Below are 16,409 nucleotides of genomic sequence, written 5' to 3'. Positions count from 1 at the left end.
TTACACAAGAGCGAGGTTTCAAAGCTTGCCTGGATGTTTTGAAAAAGTTACTTTGCACCAATGCACTGTTGATCTGTTACTGACACTATCCTTGAGAAAAGCACACAACCCTAAAGCTATGGGAGTTTGTTTATTTTTATATACATTTTTATATAACATTTTTTATATAAAAAAAAAATTTTTGTTGTTGAAAAAATTAAATAGGTAATTGCGACTTTTTATCTCACAATTCTGACTTTTTCCCCCCCCGCAATTGTGAGTTTATATCTCACGATTCTAGGAATGGACGATATTATCTGACCAATATCGGAATCTGCCGATAATGGCTTTAAATGTAAGTATCGGCATCGGCCCGATATGAAAAATTATGCCGATATGTCTTGCCGATAAGAGGAATAAATAAAATAATTATGAGCTCTAAAAGATTTTCAGAATTTTTACAACTCTTTTGCTTTAGACTATCTACAAATGTTAAATATAAATGTAAAAATATAAAATAAAATGTTAAGGTTACCACTACATCTTTCTGAAAGAAAATTTAAAATAATTACATATCGGTATCGGTATCGGCCAAAATGAGTTGAAAATTATCGGCATATCGGATATCGGCAAAAATCCAATATCGTGCATCCCTACTTTTTTCACACAGTTGTGAGTTTATATCTCAGGATTCTGACAATTTTCTCACAATTGTGAGTTTATATCTCTATGTTCTGTACATTTCCTAACTTATATCTCACAATTCTGACTTCTTTCCCCTTGCAATTCCAAATTTATATCTCACAATTCTGAGTTTTCTTCTCACAATTCAGAGTTTATATCTTACAATTCAGACTTTTTTCCTAGCAATTCCAAATTTATCTCACAATTCTATTTTTTTTCCTCACAATTGCAAGTTTATATCTCACAATTTACACTTTTTCATTTACACATTTCAGAGAAAAAAATTCTGAATTGTGAGACATAAACTGAATTGTTTGTCTCTCATAGTTGAGGTATACCTATGATGAAAATTACAGGCCTCTCTCATCTTTTTAAGTGGGAGAACTTGCACAATTGGTGGCTGACTAAATACTTTTTTGCCCCACTGTATATTATATCTTGAACCCACTTAAACATTTAATAAAGCAACGTAACATTATTAATTTCACACTGTGGTCTTCTAAAATACAATTTACAACACTTGCATGTGCTTGGTTTAATGTTGATCTAACATATTAAGATCTACAACAGTTAACGCCTGTTATTTGTCACATTTGACTTACTTTGACTATACAAAAGTATTCAATCATGTGAGGTTAAGCTGTGATGTCAAAGAATTACAGCTGAGGACTGAATTACAGCTGGAGTAGGTCACTTTCCCTGTAGACTTGTGTAACATTTGTGGAGCATGAGCTCCATAAAGCATCGAGTTCATGGGAGTTTTGGACGACCGCCCATCCCGTTTACACTCGTGCTCCTTGGCTTTGTCATTAACACTCAGCAACCTTTTCAGAGCAGGCTTTGTTTCGTTCATTCAAGACACGTCATTTAACAAACCAATAAACCAAAACCACTGGTGTCATCCACATAAAGTGCGTGTCAAATTTAGCTATTACTTTAAAAACATCATAAACTTGTTTTCTGACATGCAAAATCAAAACATTACTGAAATCCTGTTGAAGTTGGTTGTACTTCATGTCGTACAACATCTCAATCCACTGCAAAGTTATTACTGTGAGTAAAAATAAATGTTTCTTTTAGCATTGGTTAGGAACACTCTTTCATGTATAAAAAACCTGTTCAAGACTGATTTACATTCAAGAGATCTGTCTGAAGATGTTGTAAACACATGCTGATGTAAGTTTCCAAATGCAATAAGGAGCAGACAAGTGAATATACTGTATCCCTAACAAGCTGCATAATCAGAATGACCTCTCTGTGTACATGTGACCTGTAGGGCCTTTCTCAAATTATCCAGAATGAGACGAGCCCTGGGATTTTTAAAAACAGGATACAGACAGGGGGTATTTCAAACTATTTTAAAGCCATAAGCTCTAATCAAACCCAAGCCGTGAGTCTTAAACCTCTGCTCAAAGTGGACTCACAGCAAGCTCTTAAGGAAATGAGAGGAAAGGAGGACATGCAGGAAGAGAATGAAAGAAGAGAAAAGATGTTTATGGCACTTTCCATGCTGGGCTAAAGGTCTCAGAGCTGGAATAAACTAGGAAATGTGGACGTGCATATGCTTATTGCAAAATATATGCATAACAATTCAACATTTTAAATCAATCTCACAGATTTTGTATTTGAAAGAAGTCTCTTATGCTCGCCAAGGCTGCATTTATTTGATCAAAAATACACAATATGAAATATTTATCTGAAATATTTTTTAACATTAAACAAACAGTTTTCTATGTGAATATATAGCAAAATGTAATTTATTCCTGTGATGTAAAGCTGTATTTTCAGCATCATTACTCCAGTCTACAGTGTCACATGATCTTCAGAAATCATTCTAATAGGCTGATTTGCTGCTCAAGAAACATTTCTGATTATTATCAATGTTGAAAACAGTTGTGCTGCACAATATTTTTTTGAAAACCTAGATAATTTTTTGTCAGGATTCTTTAATGAATACAAAAAGTTCAAAAGAACAGCATTTCTTTTTAAAATATAGATCTTTTGCAGTGTTATTTTAGTATTTTGAGTTTAAGTTAGTTTCCCCCCCCCCACTTTCATCTTAATTTGAGTAAGTTTTAGTACTTTTGTTCCATGTTTTTGTCACCTTTGTTATTAAAAATGTCTATATATTTTATTATATTACTATATATTTTATTAATTTTCATTTCAGTTTTATTTATTTTAGTACATCAAGTTAGATTAAATAAAAATGATAAATGTTTCCTTAGCAGCTAGGTAAAATAAAATATGTTCAAGGTTTTCATAGGTTTTTTAATTTCAATTAACCTTTATTTTATTTAAAGTAATAAAAATGATTTTAGTTTTCCAACATAGAATGACTTAAATACACCTTTCTGAAACATTATAAATGTCTTTACTCTCACTTTTGGTCAATTGAATGGTTCCTTGCTACATAAAACCATTTTTTTTTTTATCGTACTGACCCAAATCATTAACTTAAAGAGTAATTAATCACACTAAATGATAATGATTGAAACTCACGCTGGTAACTTTGCGGTAAATCTGCGCAGCGTTTTGGCACTCAGAGTAAGGGTATTCTGACGTGGTCATCTCCAAGATGCACATGCCAAATGCATAGACGTCCACTGCCTCGTCGTACTTCTCCTCGTACATTTCTGGAGCCATGAACTCTGGTGTTCCTGTTAAACACAATGTGAAGAATTCTCTTAGATGTCACTACCAAAACAGTACATTTTATAATGGTTTAATAATACACTTTATTTCAGGATCAGGAAAGAACTGTCCCACCATGGTATTATCATCTTGATGGTATTACTTTGTAAGCTACCTAGTGACTAAAGGTGAACATTTCAAAAGTAAAATTGAATGTTTAATTTTAAACTTGAAATGCAATGAGGTTGAAGATCTCAGCAGATCTAAGATAAATCATTACCGAGAAACTAAAGCATGAAACGCTTCAGGAGTTTGCAATGACCTACCTATTACGCTCTTGGCAAAGCTTGCCCTCTTGAGTGTGGCCAGTCCAAGGTCCCCGATCTTCACACTTCCTGTGGGGCCCGTGATGAAGATATTGTCACATTTCAAGTCCCTGTGAATGATGGGAGGGGTGCGCGTGTGCAGAAAGTGAAGTCCTTTAAGGATCTGACGACTCCACCTCTGTAGGAGCTTTGGTTTCATCTCTTTGAAACGCTTTAGATACCTAAGAAATTTGGATGTTAAAATCCTTTTCACCTCAGCACCAAAAAAGGGACAATTAAAGGGACAGTCAACCCAAAAATTTACATTCTGTTATCATTTATCACCCTCATGCCATTGCAAACTTGTATGACTTTCGATCTTCTGTGGAATATAATAAAGAATGTTGGTAAGCAAACGGTTTCGGGTCCCACTGACTTTCATAGTATGGACTAAAAATACTATGGAAGTCAACGGGGCCTGAAACTCTATTTTAAAGGGGTGGCTGATCAGCTTTTTTTGAAAGCTTGATTGTGTGTATGGGGTGCAGTGTAACATGTGTTCATGCTTCGTTTTTTTTTAAACGCATTATTTTCACATATTTTACCTTTATTCTACACCGCTGTTTCCATTCTTGTCAAAACGGTCTGTTGAGTTCCTGGTTCTGTGAAGCCCCTCCCTCAGAAATACGCAATGTGCTCTGATTGGTTAGCGGGCTCAGTGTGTTTGTGATTTGCTAACCGCCGAGTGCACGTTGTCCAGAATTGTCACGCCCCCTTACCATTACGGGTATTTGCATGTTCCCGGGGGTGGGGTTTATGTAAACATCAGGGTTAGTGATGTCACAAACCCAGGAAGAAGCTCGTTGTAGTCCCTACCAGACGTTTTTTGTAGTCTTTAAACAGCGATTTCTTTAAAAGAAAATATCTACCTTTGCATTGAACTCTGAGCATCGTAACTTTGCAGACGTTGTTTACGCTCTAACAGCAACAACACACACTAACTAAAGTTCAAAAAGTGAAATCATAATCAACCACCCCTTTAAATAATATCTTTATTGGTATCCCTTTAATGTGATCTATGTGATTCTGAGATGCAGGACAAACTCACGTTTTGAGGGTGCCAGAGGTCATGAGCTCAGTGACCAGAAGGATGCACTTGTGACCTTTCACAGTGGACTTCCAGGAGTCGTAAAAGCGCACAATGTTTGGGTGCTGAAGACCCTTGAGCATCTCAACCTCTTCGCTGAAGCGCTGGCGCTCCACTTTGGTCAGTTTGCGAGTCTGAAGAGAAAAAAGAAAAAAAAGATTTTGAAGGAGAAACAAAAATATTAAGATTCTGAAGTGTGCAACAAGTGGACACTTTGCGGAAAGCTGGGGAAAACTGGGATGACTGAGAACTTTCAATGGCTTTCAATGAGCTCTTAAACAAAAACTAAGAAACAAATAAACCTATGGCAAGACACTATAGGCAAAACAATAGTTTTTTCAGAGTGATCTATGTGATTCTGAGATGCAGGACAAACTCACGTTTTGAGGGTGCCAGAGGTCATGAGCTCAGTGACCAGAAGGATGCACTTGTGACCTTTCACAGTGGACTTCCAGGAGTCGTAAAAGCGCACAATGTTTGGGTGCTGAAGACCCTTGAGCATCTCAACCTCTTCGCTGAAGCGCTGGCGCTCCACTTTGGTCAGTTTGCGAGTCTGAAGAGAAAAAAGAAAAAAAAGATTTTGAAGGAGAAACAAAAATATTAAGATTCTGAAGTGTGCAACAAGTGGACACTTTGCGCAAAGCTGGGGAAAACTGGGATGACTGAGAACTTTCAATGGCTTTCAATGAGCTCTTAAACAAAAACTAAGAAACAAATAAACCTATGGCAAGACACTAGGCAAAACAATTGTTTTTTCAGGCACTGGTCAAATTTTTTGATTTTGGACTATTTTGATTCCACAACATGTCGTCTATCAGACTAGTGGAAAGAAAACATCCAAAATACACATTTAAGTGTTTATATTATTACACTTTATCTATTTGCATCTTCAATTACAACACATATTATTAAAGGCCATGAGTTTTTTCTCATACACTGAGCCAGAACTCTGCATTTTCAGCAGCACTTACATAAACCAAACGAGTTTTATTCCTATCTATATTCTGAAGGTTTGTACAGAGGGGTTGTTCATATAACATTTGCACGGTTTATATAACTTTTATTCATAATGTGGTGGGAAAATATTTGTTTTCTAGCTGTTGACAGTATTTTCTGATTTATGAACAAGAATATTGAACCTGGATTTTTCCACTGTTCATACTTCTGTTCTATACATTTATGTAAATGAGTGCATATTTAATTAGTTAATTGGACCATAACATTTCAGAAAACTTGTAATACAAACCACTTGTCTTATTGTACTGTGATGAATGAACCAGTGACAGTATGGTGATATCTATCTTACACCATGTTCACCTGTAGTGTCTTGCTTTAGTTTAGGTTTTAAATGACATGTTCTTATGACGTACATTCGCCCTCAATAAGCAGCATGATTCACTGCTTATTCTGGCAGATAACAGCCTGTAATTAGTACTCAAAAAACCATTAAAACAGATAAGAACCAGTAAGACGCTTGCAACCGCAAGAATTTCACCATTTACTGTACATGAAACACCCTAACCTAATCATATTTTTCCGCTGTCTCATAATTACATCCCATTCTAAACATCGTTTTTTCCGAAAATCTTTAGCAACTGGACTACAGACGAGCAATTACTTGGCAACAAGGCCATTTCTGTCCTCTGGTGGGTATGAAAGGCTTGATTTAGCAGTCCTGGGCCTCTCAGCCGTGTGAGGAGGGTGGAAACTCCTCAGAGACAGCAGCTCAAGAACCATGAATCCTATATTCAATGAGTTCTGGGAAAAGTGGTGTGTGTTTATGTCTCGAGGGACAGAGGGAGGCCGAGCTCTACATTTAACACAGTATTTGAAGATGTTGCTCATAAGATTCCTTAGGAGAAATGACAACAGACACAAATTTGGTGAATGACACATGAGAGTGTCCAAGGTAATGAAGAAAACAAATCTTTATAAAATCTGGTTTAAAACACGTGTCAAGTTCTTAGAAATGTGGTCTTTGTATTCATGTACAGGTAGGTTGCATTTGGTTTTGAAAACTTTCATGCCATTTTCAAAAAAAACTGAACGACTCTTAAAATGTGGTTATTTTTTTTTCAAAAAGGTTCTTAAAGGGATTTGCAAAAGTACTTTCTATAATAGCACTTGATTTGGCAGACTTTTTTTTTAATTATTATTAAGATTTATTTTAACATTTTAACAAAACTCTTTCATAGTTTTTTAAGGAAAAATAATAAAGATTATGCCCAACTACTTTTTTTCAAAAACATTCTTCATTTAATAAGAGCTTTTTTTGTCTTCATATTAGGACAGTTGCATCACCCTGATATCATTTACTTTTTGTCCCCCAAATATCTTAAAATATTTGAATTCAAATGTGTTAACAAATGCAAAACTGATATAAAAATGCATTTGTTGATGCAACCGTGTCATTTGAACTTCCTTACATGCAGGTTTGAACTGTTTTGTTGAAGCAGTTTCACGGGATTCGTACCGAAGCTCTTCACCACTCAAGTGCAAAATTATACTGCGTTGAGCAAATAAACCTACTAAAAATGAAAACACATACATATGAAACTGGATATGTGACGCTAACATTCTAAAGTATCATTTTTGAGATCTCACAGCATGTTAAAACTGTTTTGAATATATAACATAATATTCCTCAAGTAATTGTGAGAAAATTTGGTTTTATTAATCGAAATTGTGGACCTGTAAATCACACTTTGTGTGAAACGGAATAAAAGTTGTTGGGAGTTTTACTGCCTCTAGTGTTCATTTCAACTGGAAACTGCAGCGATTCGTATGTATAGGTACGTTTTTTTCAGTTTTGCAGAAATGTATTTAGAGGCACGCATTTCGAATGAGCCTATGTTGCAAAAACAGTATGTGAAAAGAGTAGTATAGGCAAAATAACAGTATTTATAGAATAGCACGAAAAAAGTACCCAGATTACTTTGTACTTAATTATATACTACTTAATATCATGACATTTTGCATTGCAATTGGTTTAGTGAATGATTCAATGACTCATTCATAAAGATAATCACTTGCATCAAAAATAGTTTCCGTAAGAAGCCCATCACAGTTTATCATAATGACTTTTATTAATAAATGTAACTATTCAAAACGTGTGTCTGTATTGGTGTATTCACTGATGCTGCATTTTAGATATAAAGTAATAATTAAAGGCTGTGTTACAGAGATTATACCACGGTTAACAATGTTTTAGTTAATCAGTGGTTACATTTCTGTAACACACAGCCTCTTGTGGCTCATTGCTTCATTTGAACAGCTTGTTTGTAAAACAGTTATTTATTTCATGACTGGGTGATTTAGTTAAAGGGTTAGTTCATCCAAAAATGAAAATTAGACTGTGTTTTACTCACCCTCGAGGCATCCTAGGTGTGTATGACTTTCTTCTTTCAGACGAATCCAGTCGGAGTTATATAAAAAATTGTCCTGGCTATTCCAAGCTCTATCATTGCAGTCAGCGGGTGTTGCAGTTGAACAGTCCACAAGTCGTCAAATAAAGCGCGCGCATCCATAATAAAACGTACCTCACACGGCTCCGGGGGGTGAATAAAGGCCTCCTGTAGCGAATCCATGCGTTTTTGTAAGAAAAATATCCATATTTCAAACATAATAAACACTTTTCTCTCACTTCAGTTATCTTTCATACATGGAAGCCGTTCCGGCGGATGACGCAGCACGTATGCACAGCGTGCGCCTCTGAGATATGCTAGTCTCGCGAGTTTGTTTACAGGAGCAAAGGAAGCAAAGTTTTCTTACTTTAGCAAAGGAAAACCAGTCTCCTCTTGGTTTATATCCTCCGACATTTTTCTTTGTAAATCCTCGGTTTGTACTTCTAATTCGTGACCGGCGTCACTAATCACGCATGCCGACGTCATACGTCATCCGCCGGAATGGCTTCCGCGTACCACAGTTAGATGAAGTGAAAGAAAAGTGTTTATTAAGTTTGAAATATGGATATTTTTCTTACAAAAACACATGGATTCGCTACAGGAGGCCTTTATTCACCCCCCGGAGCCGTGTGCGGCACGTTTTATTATGGATGCGCACGTTTTATTTGACGACTTGTGGACTGTTCAACTGCAACACCCGCTGACTGCAATCATAGAGCTTGGAATAGCCAAGACAATTTTTTTATATGAAAGTCATATACACCTAGGATGCTTCGAGGGTGAGTAAAACACAAGCTAATTTTAATTTTTGGGTGAACTAACCCTTTAAGGTGTAGAGTTGTAGTAAAGGGTTAAAAATGAACATCCTGGGACTTGCACTGTTAAAACACGTTAGAGCTGCATGATTGAAACATGGTGGGCTTAAACGGAAGAAATCCTGGAGCTTGAGTTCAGGACAGCCCGAGGCACAGCGAGCTAGTAATCACAAAATGACACATAACAACCTCTACAGGCTTATCATGATTGAAGGAAGGAACCTAAAGGCTTGTCAGGGAATCAGCCATATGGTAGTGCTTTTGTGCTTGACGCATCGGTGGGACAAAAAAGAGAGTATAAGCATATGGGACAGCTATTGTGAAAAAAGCTTTGCTGTGTTTTTTGTCATTGAATGCATCATTATTGTGTGGTACTGTAGAGATTTGAAATACAGAAGCTGATTTTAGTTGCCACAGATTGACCAAACTGCACGTAACACACCCAACACATTTAAGTTGGTTATTATATACTAGATAAAATGCATATTTCAAAATACTGTCTAACACCGTGTCTACACTGGATGCGACCATTCGCGTGCAGAGTAGACATGGTGTTAGACAGTATTTTGAAATGTGCATTTTATCTAGTATATATTAACCATCTTAAATTCTAATAAGTTTTTGAAAGTTCCTAAGTGCTATTCTTGAAAAAATCTAGACTAATGAAGTTAAGACATCTTAAGACACCTTTCTTTTTTTTCTTCTTAAGAATAAAATGACAGGCATCCGTGTTATATATGTTTAAAGCACATACAATAACACATACAGCGTTTTTAAGATACTTACTACGATTTTAAAAACATTTTTTCAAGAATTTACATCGTCTTGAAGAACAATGGAGAAAATACATATAAGAACATTCTTCAGAAGAAATATTTTGGGAATACAAAACATTACATTTTTTTCTTAAGTTAGAAGCTAAGAAGAAAATTACAGTTAAGAAGAATTTTATTCTTAATAGAATAGTTCACCCAAAATTGAAAAATGAAATGGAAATAGCTCACCAATGGATCCTCTGCAGTGAATGGATGCCACATTAATGATGAATTTGTTCCTTACAAACACACAGCTTTTGGCTTCACAAGACATTATTTGCTGGACTGGAGTGGTGTGGATTACTGGATGTTTTTATCAGCTGTTTGGACTCTCATTCTGACGGCACCCATTCACTGCAGAGGAGCCATTGGTGAACAAGTGATGCAATGCTACATTTCCCCAAATCTGATGAAGAAACTCATCTAGATATTGGATGGCCTGAGGGTGACTACATTTTCCATTTTGGGTAAACTACTCCTTAAATATTGCATGCAAGTGTGAAACATGGTGCCTTGTTATTGATGCCAACAAATTCTGCATTCTTTGACGATCTAAATCTATTTTTTTCTTGGCATGAAGTGTATGTAAATGGCTCTGCGATGGAGATCTCAATAACCTTTCGCTCAACTCTGGAACAGTGTGTTTCCAATGAAACAATGTAGGCCAATGTTGTCTTGAAGACTCTATCATCATATCAGCTAGTCAAATTACGTGATAACCCTCCGTCGATGTGACTTGATGATAAATATGTTCTTGATGAAAAGCAGACAAACACATTTGGTGAGAACATTTTCATGAATTTTTCATGAATCCTTTGGCATTCATGCAAATCATGCGTATGAAGTGTAATGTTTTTATTTTGATATTTTGTGCCATTCTTCAATTTTAATATTATTAAATAAATAGCAACTAACAATTGGTTTAATACTTAAATCCTGGGTGCTTTTATATCTGTTTGTCATTGAAAGATATGCTTATGTAAGTTTTTGGATGCCATTGTACAAATTTCCTCATTGTGTTATTATACGCCTGAATGTTTAGAAGAACAAATGTACAGAAACACATGTGCGTTCAATAAGAGCACACCGCTGGGGGTTGAGAGCAGTATGGGCCAGCAGTTTCAGCGCTGGTTAACTCCAAACTGCCCAGACCAGAATCCTGAACTCATGCCAAACCACATCTATTCATTCCAAGGACCTCTAAGCCAGTGGCAAATCCAATGCAACATTAGAAAAACAGTTAGAGAGACTGCAAGGAAATTACTGTCATTTTTCAAACTTCGAATCCCAAAAACTGTTAGCAGAGCATAGTAAATCTCTGTTATTAGTGGTGTTTGCAAATGAAAGCCTCACTAGGCGAGCCATCGAAACACCAGATTTAGACAAACAGACGATATAAAAATCTCAATGACCACTCACCAACTCAAGCTGACATTAAACGCATGAGGTGAACATCACTCATGTCTCTGGCCTCCACCAGCCGATGGAATAAACAGATCAGACTTATAACCATAAACACATGCATACTGCATCAGGTTTGTAAATGACACTGTGCCCATTGCAGACAATGAACGGCTCTCTGTTGAGACCTTTTGACATACAAACCCCAAGTTACGTAAAATCATATTCTGCCTGAATCCAATTACAAAGTTAAAGTCATGTAGAAAGAGTTCTCATTATGAAAGTTTCAAAACATTGAAACCTGAAGGGTACTTGACATTTTGTTCAATTACAACTTTGGTCCAAAAAGTATGGAAACATCAACAAATGTTCTTTTATCCCAGCAAAGCAGTAAACAGCATTGGATGAAGATGACAACGATGCCGGTCTGGAGCTGGTAAGAAAGGAAAGAGATTATAATGAAGAGGAATACACACCACTCCAGGGGCCAACACTAATTCTGCATTAAATACATGGCAAAAAACACCACGCTTCATTTTCCTGGCATTTTAAGTTGGAGTGAACATTATGAATTTGTTGAAAAGTTTTTACAAGCGTCTAAAATACTGTTATGTAAATATTAAATAATAACTAGTGCTGTGCTGCATATTTCTCACCCTGTCCTCAAGCTGCCATGAGTTAAAGTGTAGTTTGCCCTCACGCGCTGCAGCAGATTCGTTACATAACTGTTTATAACAATAGAACAATAATAAATGAACACTGTGAACTTCTAATTAAGCCATGTGCAAATGCAAGTCAGTAAAATAACATAATAGTTTTACACACATTATATAATATTATAAAAGTGATAGCACTTAGTCCAAAAGAAAAGAAGAGAATTCTTAGCCGACTTCTTAGCCGAAATACACTTTCTTTTAATCAATTAGGGTTACATATTGTATACTGAAATATTTTTATATCACTTTCAACAAGTTTAAATTGAATGTATCCGAGTAAAATTAATAAAGTATTTTTCTTACACTTTGAATACATGTGAGTGTACTTTGTAACATGTACACTACACATGTATAACTTATAAATGAAAAGATGCATTTTTACTATAAACGTCACATATTTTTAATCGATTTTCAGCCGGCTCGGGTGCATCTTTACATCCCTAGTATTATTTTTTTTCTAATTAATTATTAATCAGCTTTTTTCTGCATTACAATCTGAGGGCAGCTTAACCAACCTGACATTTTGACTTTATGTCCCCAAAAACATCTAAATGAATTTTAATTTGGAAACATGCTCATCATAGAGCTGTCATTTTAATGAAAAATGAGTGTGACATCATTGACCCTCTTGTTACTACCACTACCAGGTCATTTGCACGCCCATCATTCACTAAATTCTACACATACCGCCCTTGCAAGTTCATTTATCAAGTGGCTAAAATGTCTGGATCTACTGATAGCAGAATGTTTTTGTTGTAGTCTCTCTCTCCAAGCATTCAGCTCTGCATAACTGCTAGATCCCACATTGTTCACGTGTTTTGGGACTTGTACTTGTCTGACTCTCCCGTCAAACTTATATTGGGGTCTGGTCATGGGGGTCTGCAGGCATGTGTGTGATTAAAGCCAGACTGAAAATGTCTTGGCTCAGCTCCACATGGTGTTACTGTTACATAAGCAGTGTTGATGTTCTAGTGCTCCACATGGGGAGGAACCACCTGTCAGCACCTTCATTAGGACGAACACGAGCCACCAGAATAATTTAATGCTAGAAGACAAATCGAAGAATGAACTGGATCCTTTTGAACAAAATCAGGCCAAAGCGCTGCTCGCTTGGAGTTAGTTTTGAAAGTTTGAAACAGCTTGCCAAAGCCAACTTTTCCAGAAAACTGCTTCAGCTGGTAAACACTCTCAAATTATCATTGGTCAATGGCAATTATGTAATAAGAAGGTGTGGCCTACTTTGACATGGAAATCTTCTCCAACTCATTTCTTCAGTTCAGTCTGTCGAGGTCAGATGAATAGAAGCTTGTTTCCACCACAGGATAACATTTTTTTTTAAAAAGGTAATTTTGACTTTTTATCTCACAATTCTGACTTTTCCCCTCACAATTCTGAATTATGAAGTCAGAATTACAAGATATAAACGCAGGACTGTGTGATATAAATGCAGAATCATGAGATATAAACTCACAATTGCAAGAAAAAAGTCAGAATTGTGATATAAGTCACATTGATCTTATTTATTTTTATTCCATGGACAATAAAACAAAACTGAATTGCTATAAACTCGGAATTCTGAGGACAAAATTCAGAATTGCAACATGCTAATTTAGAATTGTGAGAAAGTCAGAATTCTTGAGCTTACATCTCGTGATTTTAAAAAGAAGAGTCAGAACTGTGAGATATAAACTTTGAATTGTGAAATAAAAAGTCGCAAAGTTTTTATTTTTTATTCCATGGTGGAAACAAGCTTCCATAAAAACATTCATGACTAAAAACATAAGTTTTTTTTATGTTTAGTACTGTAAAGTTGCTTTCTTCATAGCATGATTGGAGTGCAAAGCTCATGCAAATATACAAATTGCTATGATCAGATGCTTTCTTACAGGCGGAACAATATACTAATGTGTTAAAAGTAAATAGATCAGATAGAGGAGGATGCTTTTTCCAATAGGAAACTATTGGCAACACAGCCTGAGGTGTGAAAAAAGACACAATTATAGGTTAAATATTTCCCAACTTCCACAAACCGAGGAAAAAAATACACTTCTAGTCTGCCTCATGGATTACTGTGAAAGTGAGCTTCATCTGTGATAATGAATAACCTTTTGTGCAAGAGATAGTAGCTGTGTTTGTATTTTATTGTGTGATAATGTTATCTTTGTTCTTCAAGACCGCATCGATATCAGCAGTAACAGGCTGAGTCATGTTTGTGATTCCTCTCCAAAATAAAGAGACCACTCATATTGATCTCACTGCGTCTCTGCTCTGCGCTCACTTACACACGAGCCCTGAACTGCAAAGACACACTACATGAGAATGCATGTCCGGTCATGAGTGTTCGAAGGCGTTGTTAAGGTCACAGTCTAATGTGGGAACACACCTGTAGGCAGCAAACTGCCCATAGACACACAGCGGTGCATTTCATCAATCACATGACAGCTGGAATCCACATATGACAGTGATGAAGATTCAACTAAAGCAGCTGGAAGACAAATTAGAGCAGGAAAGCTGTGACCGTAGAACTATTCTCTCTCTCTCGCACCCTCAAGCCATCCTAGGTGTATATGACTTTCTTCTTTCAGACGAATACAATCAGAGTTATATTAAAAAATGTCCCGGCTCTTCCAAGCTTTATAATGGCAGTGAATGGGTGGTAATATTCAATAGTCCAATAGAAGTCCAATAAACTGCGTCCATCCATCATAAAAAGTGCTCCACACGGCTCCAGGGGGGTTAATAAAGGCCTTCTGAAGCGAATCGATGCGTTTGTGTAAGAAAAAGATCCTTATTTAAAACTTTATAAACTGTAATCTCTCATGTAATCTAACTGTCGTATGCACGTTCACGAGAGACAGTGGATGACGTTGGCATAGCGTAAGCTCTGGTAAGAATATGCTAGTCTCGCGAGAACCAAGTTTTGTTTACAGCTAGGGGTGTGCGATATCACGATTTTTGCTTTTGAAGAAACATCGTAGTATCGCACTACAACGCACATTCTATCAGTTGCAGTCTCAATATACTGTACAACGCCACATACATTCACATCAAATGTTAACTTAGCGGTAAATTTACACTCACGGGGCACTGCACTTATTCACGATCAGGAAAGTACATTATTTGCATGCAAGCCTTGCCGGTTAAACATTTCATTGGCGTGCTGAAAAGCGCTTTTTCTGAGCTCGTACACCTGAAGCGCGCGCACACTAAAAAGCCTGTAAAACAGCGCCTGATACTGGACTAAGTTATCTTTCGCATCTGATTGTGCTAATACGGTCAAAAACACAAAAGGTTTAAATATAAACACAGTTGATTATGTCTACAGTGAAAGTAAGCAGTTGAGAGAAAAACAGATGCATGCCTGGATATTAGATGCTTGCAGGTCTTAAAGTGACAGCAGACTAATAGTACTAAACATGCTGCCGCTTGTCATTAAAGGAGTAGTTCACCCAAACATTAAAATGTTGTCATTATTTAATCCCTCTCATGTTGTCCCAAACCTGTATTAATTTCTTTCTTGTGCTGAACACACACACACATTTTAGCAAATGGCTGCAATATAACAAAGAGTGAAAAATTTAAGGGGGTCTGAATACTTTCCGTACCCACTGTATATTTTAAAGAATGTGGGTAACAAACAGTTGCTGGTCCCCATTGACTTTGATAGTAGGAAAGAATAAATACTATGGAAGACACTGGGAACCAGCAACTGTTTGGTTACCCACAATCTTCAAAATAATTTTTACTTTCAACAGAAGAAAGAAACTCATTCAGGTTTAAAACAACTTGAGAGTGAGTAAATGAATTTTTTTTCTCTCAGAATTTTCATTTTTGTGTGAACTATCCCTTTAATGTTAATAAAACAACAAAACGCAAAGAGAAAAATCACTCACTGCTCTTGACTGAAGAACTTTAAAACAGTCGCTTTAATAAAAATCAATGTAAAATTTATACAGTGAAGTGTATATAGTGTTTTATTTTATACATGTTAATTCAATTTCTTTAATGCTAAATGCTAAATCAGTGGTGGACAGTAACAAAGTAGTTTTACTTCGTTACTGTACTGTACTAAATTTTTCAAGTATCTGTACTTTACTGGAGTAGTTTTATTTTGAGTAACTTTTACTTTCACTTCACTACATTCCAAAGCATAAGATCGTACTTTTTACTTCACTACATTTCATAAAGCATTTCGTTATTCCTTATAATATATCACGTGCTCCGAGACGCAGAAGCGGTGTCTGATTCAAGAACGAACTGATTCTTTTCAATGAACCCGTTAAATCGGTTCGCAAATCGCACCAAACGATTAATTCACGAATTGGAATGATCCGATTGCAGCTGTTCTCGAGTCGACAACTCACTGATTCAAATGATCCGTTTAGTGTGAGTCTCCAGTGAACTGAACTCACAAGTAAGAACCGGGAGCGTTTGATGTTGTTAAAAGTAAGTTACTAATGTCAAATTTTAGTACTAATTATTGTAACTGAAAATCATATTTAGGTCAAA

General features: G+C 36.2%; 1 protein-coding gene and 1 long non-coding RNA gene across 2 annotated transcripts in view; one reads left to right on the top strand and one right to left on the bottom strand.

The window, feature by feature from the left end:
* Positions 1-16,409, bottom strand: part of wnk4a (WNK lysine deficient protein kinase 4a) — a 70,768-nt gene that overhangs the window by 30,612 nt on the left and 23,747 nt on the right. The window contains exons 3-5 of the mRNA XM_016246587.1: positions 5,130-5,302; positions 3,624-3,844; positions 3,166-3,323 (exon numbers count right to left, since the gene is read on the bottom strand). Coding sequence (XP_016102073.1) covers positions 3,166-3,323; positions 3,624-3,844; positions 5,130-5,302 — 552 coding nt within the window. The remainder of the gene's footprint in view (positions 1-3,165; positions 3,324-3,623; positions 3,845-5,129; positions 5,303-16,409) is intronic.
* LOC107562022 (uncharacterized) overlaps positions 8,587-16,409 on the top strand; it is a 10,529-nt gene continuing 2,706 nt past the window's right edge. The window contains exons 1-2 of the long non-coding RNA XR_001605944.1: positions 8,587-8,603; positions 9,425-9,427. This is a non-coding gene — a long non-coding RNA (uncharacterized lncRNA). The remainder of the gene's footprint in view (positions 8,604-9,424; positions 9,428-16,409) is intronic.

Source organism: Sinocyclocheilus grahami, unplaced genomic scaffold (assembly GCF_001515645.1).
Source record: "Sinocyclocheilus grahami isolate Dianchi unplaced genomic scaffold, SAMN03320097.WGS_v1.1 scaffold802.1, whole genome shotgun sequence".
Taxonomy (NCBI): Eukaryota; Metazoa; Chordata; class Actinopteri; order Cypriniformes; family Cyprinidae; genus Sinocyclocheilus; species Sinocyclocheilus grahami.
Note: the sequence above shows the minus strand (reverse complement) of the source record. Positions and strands in the feature narration are given on the sequence as shown.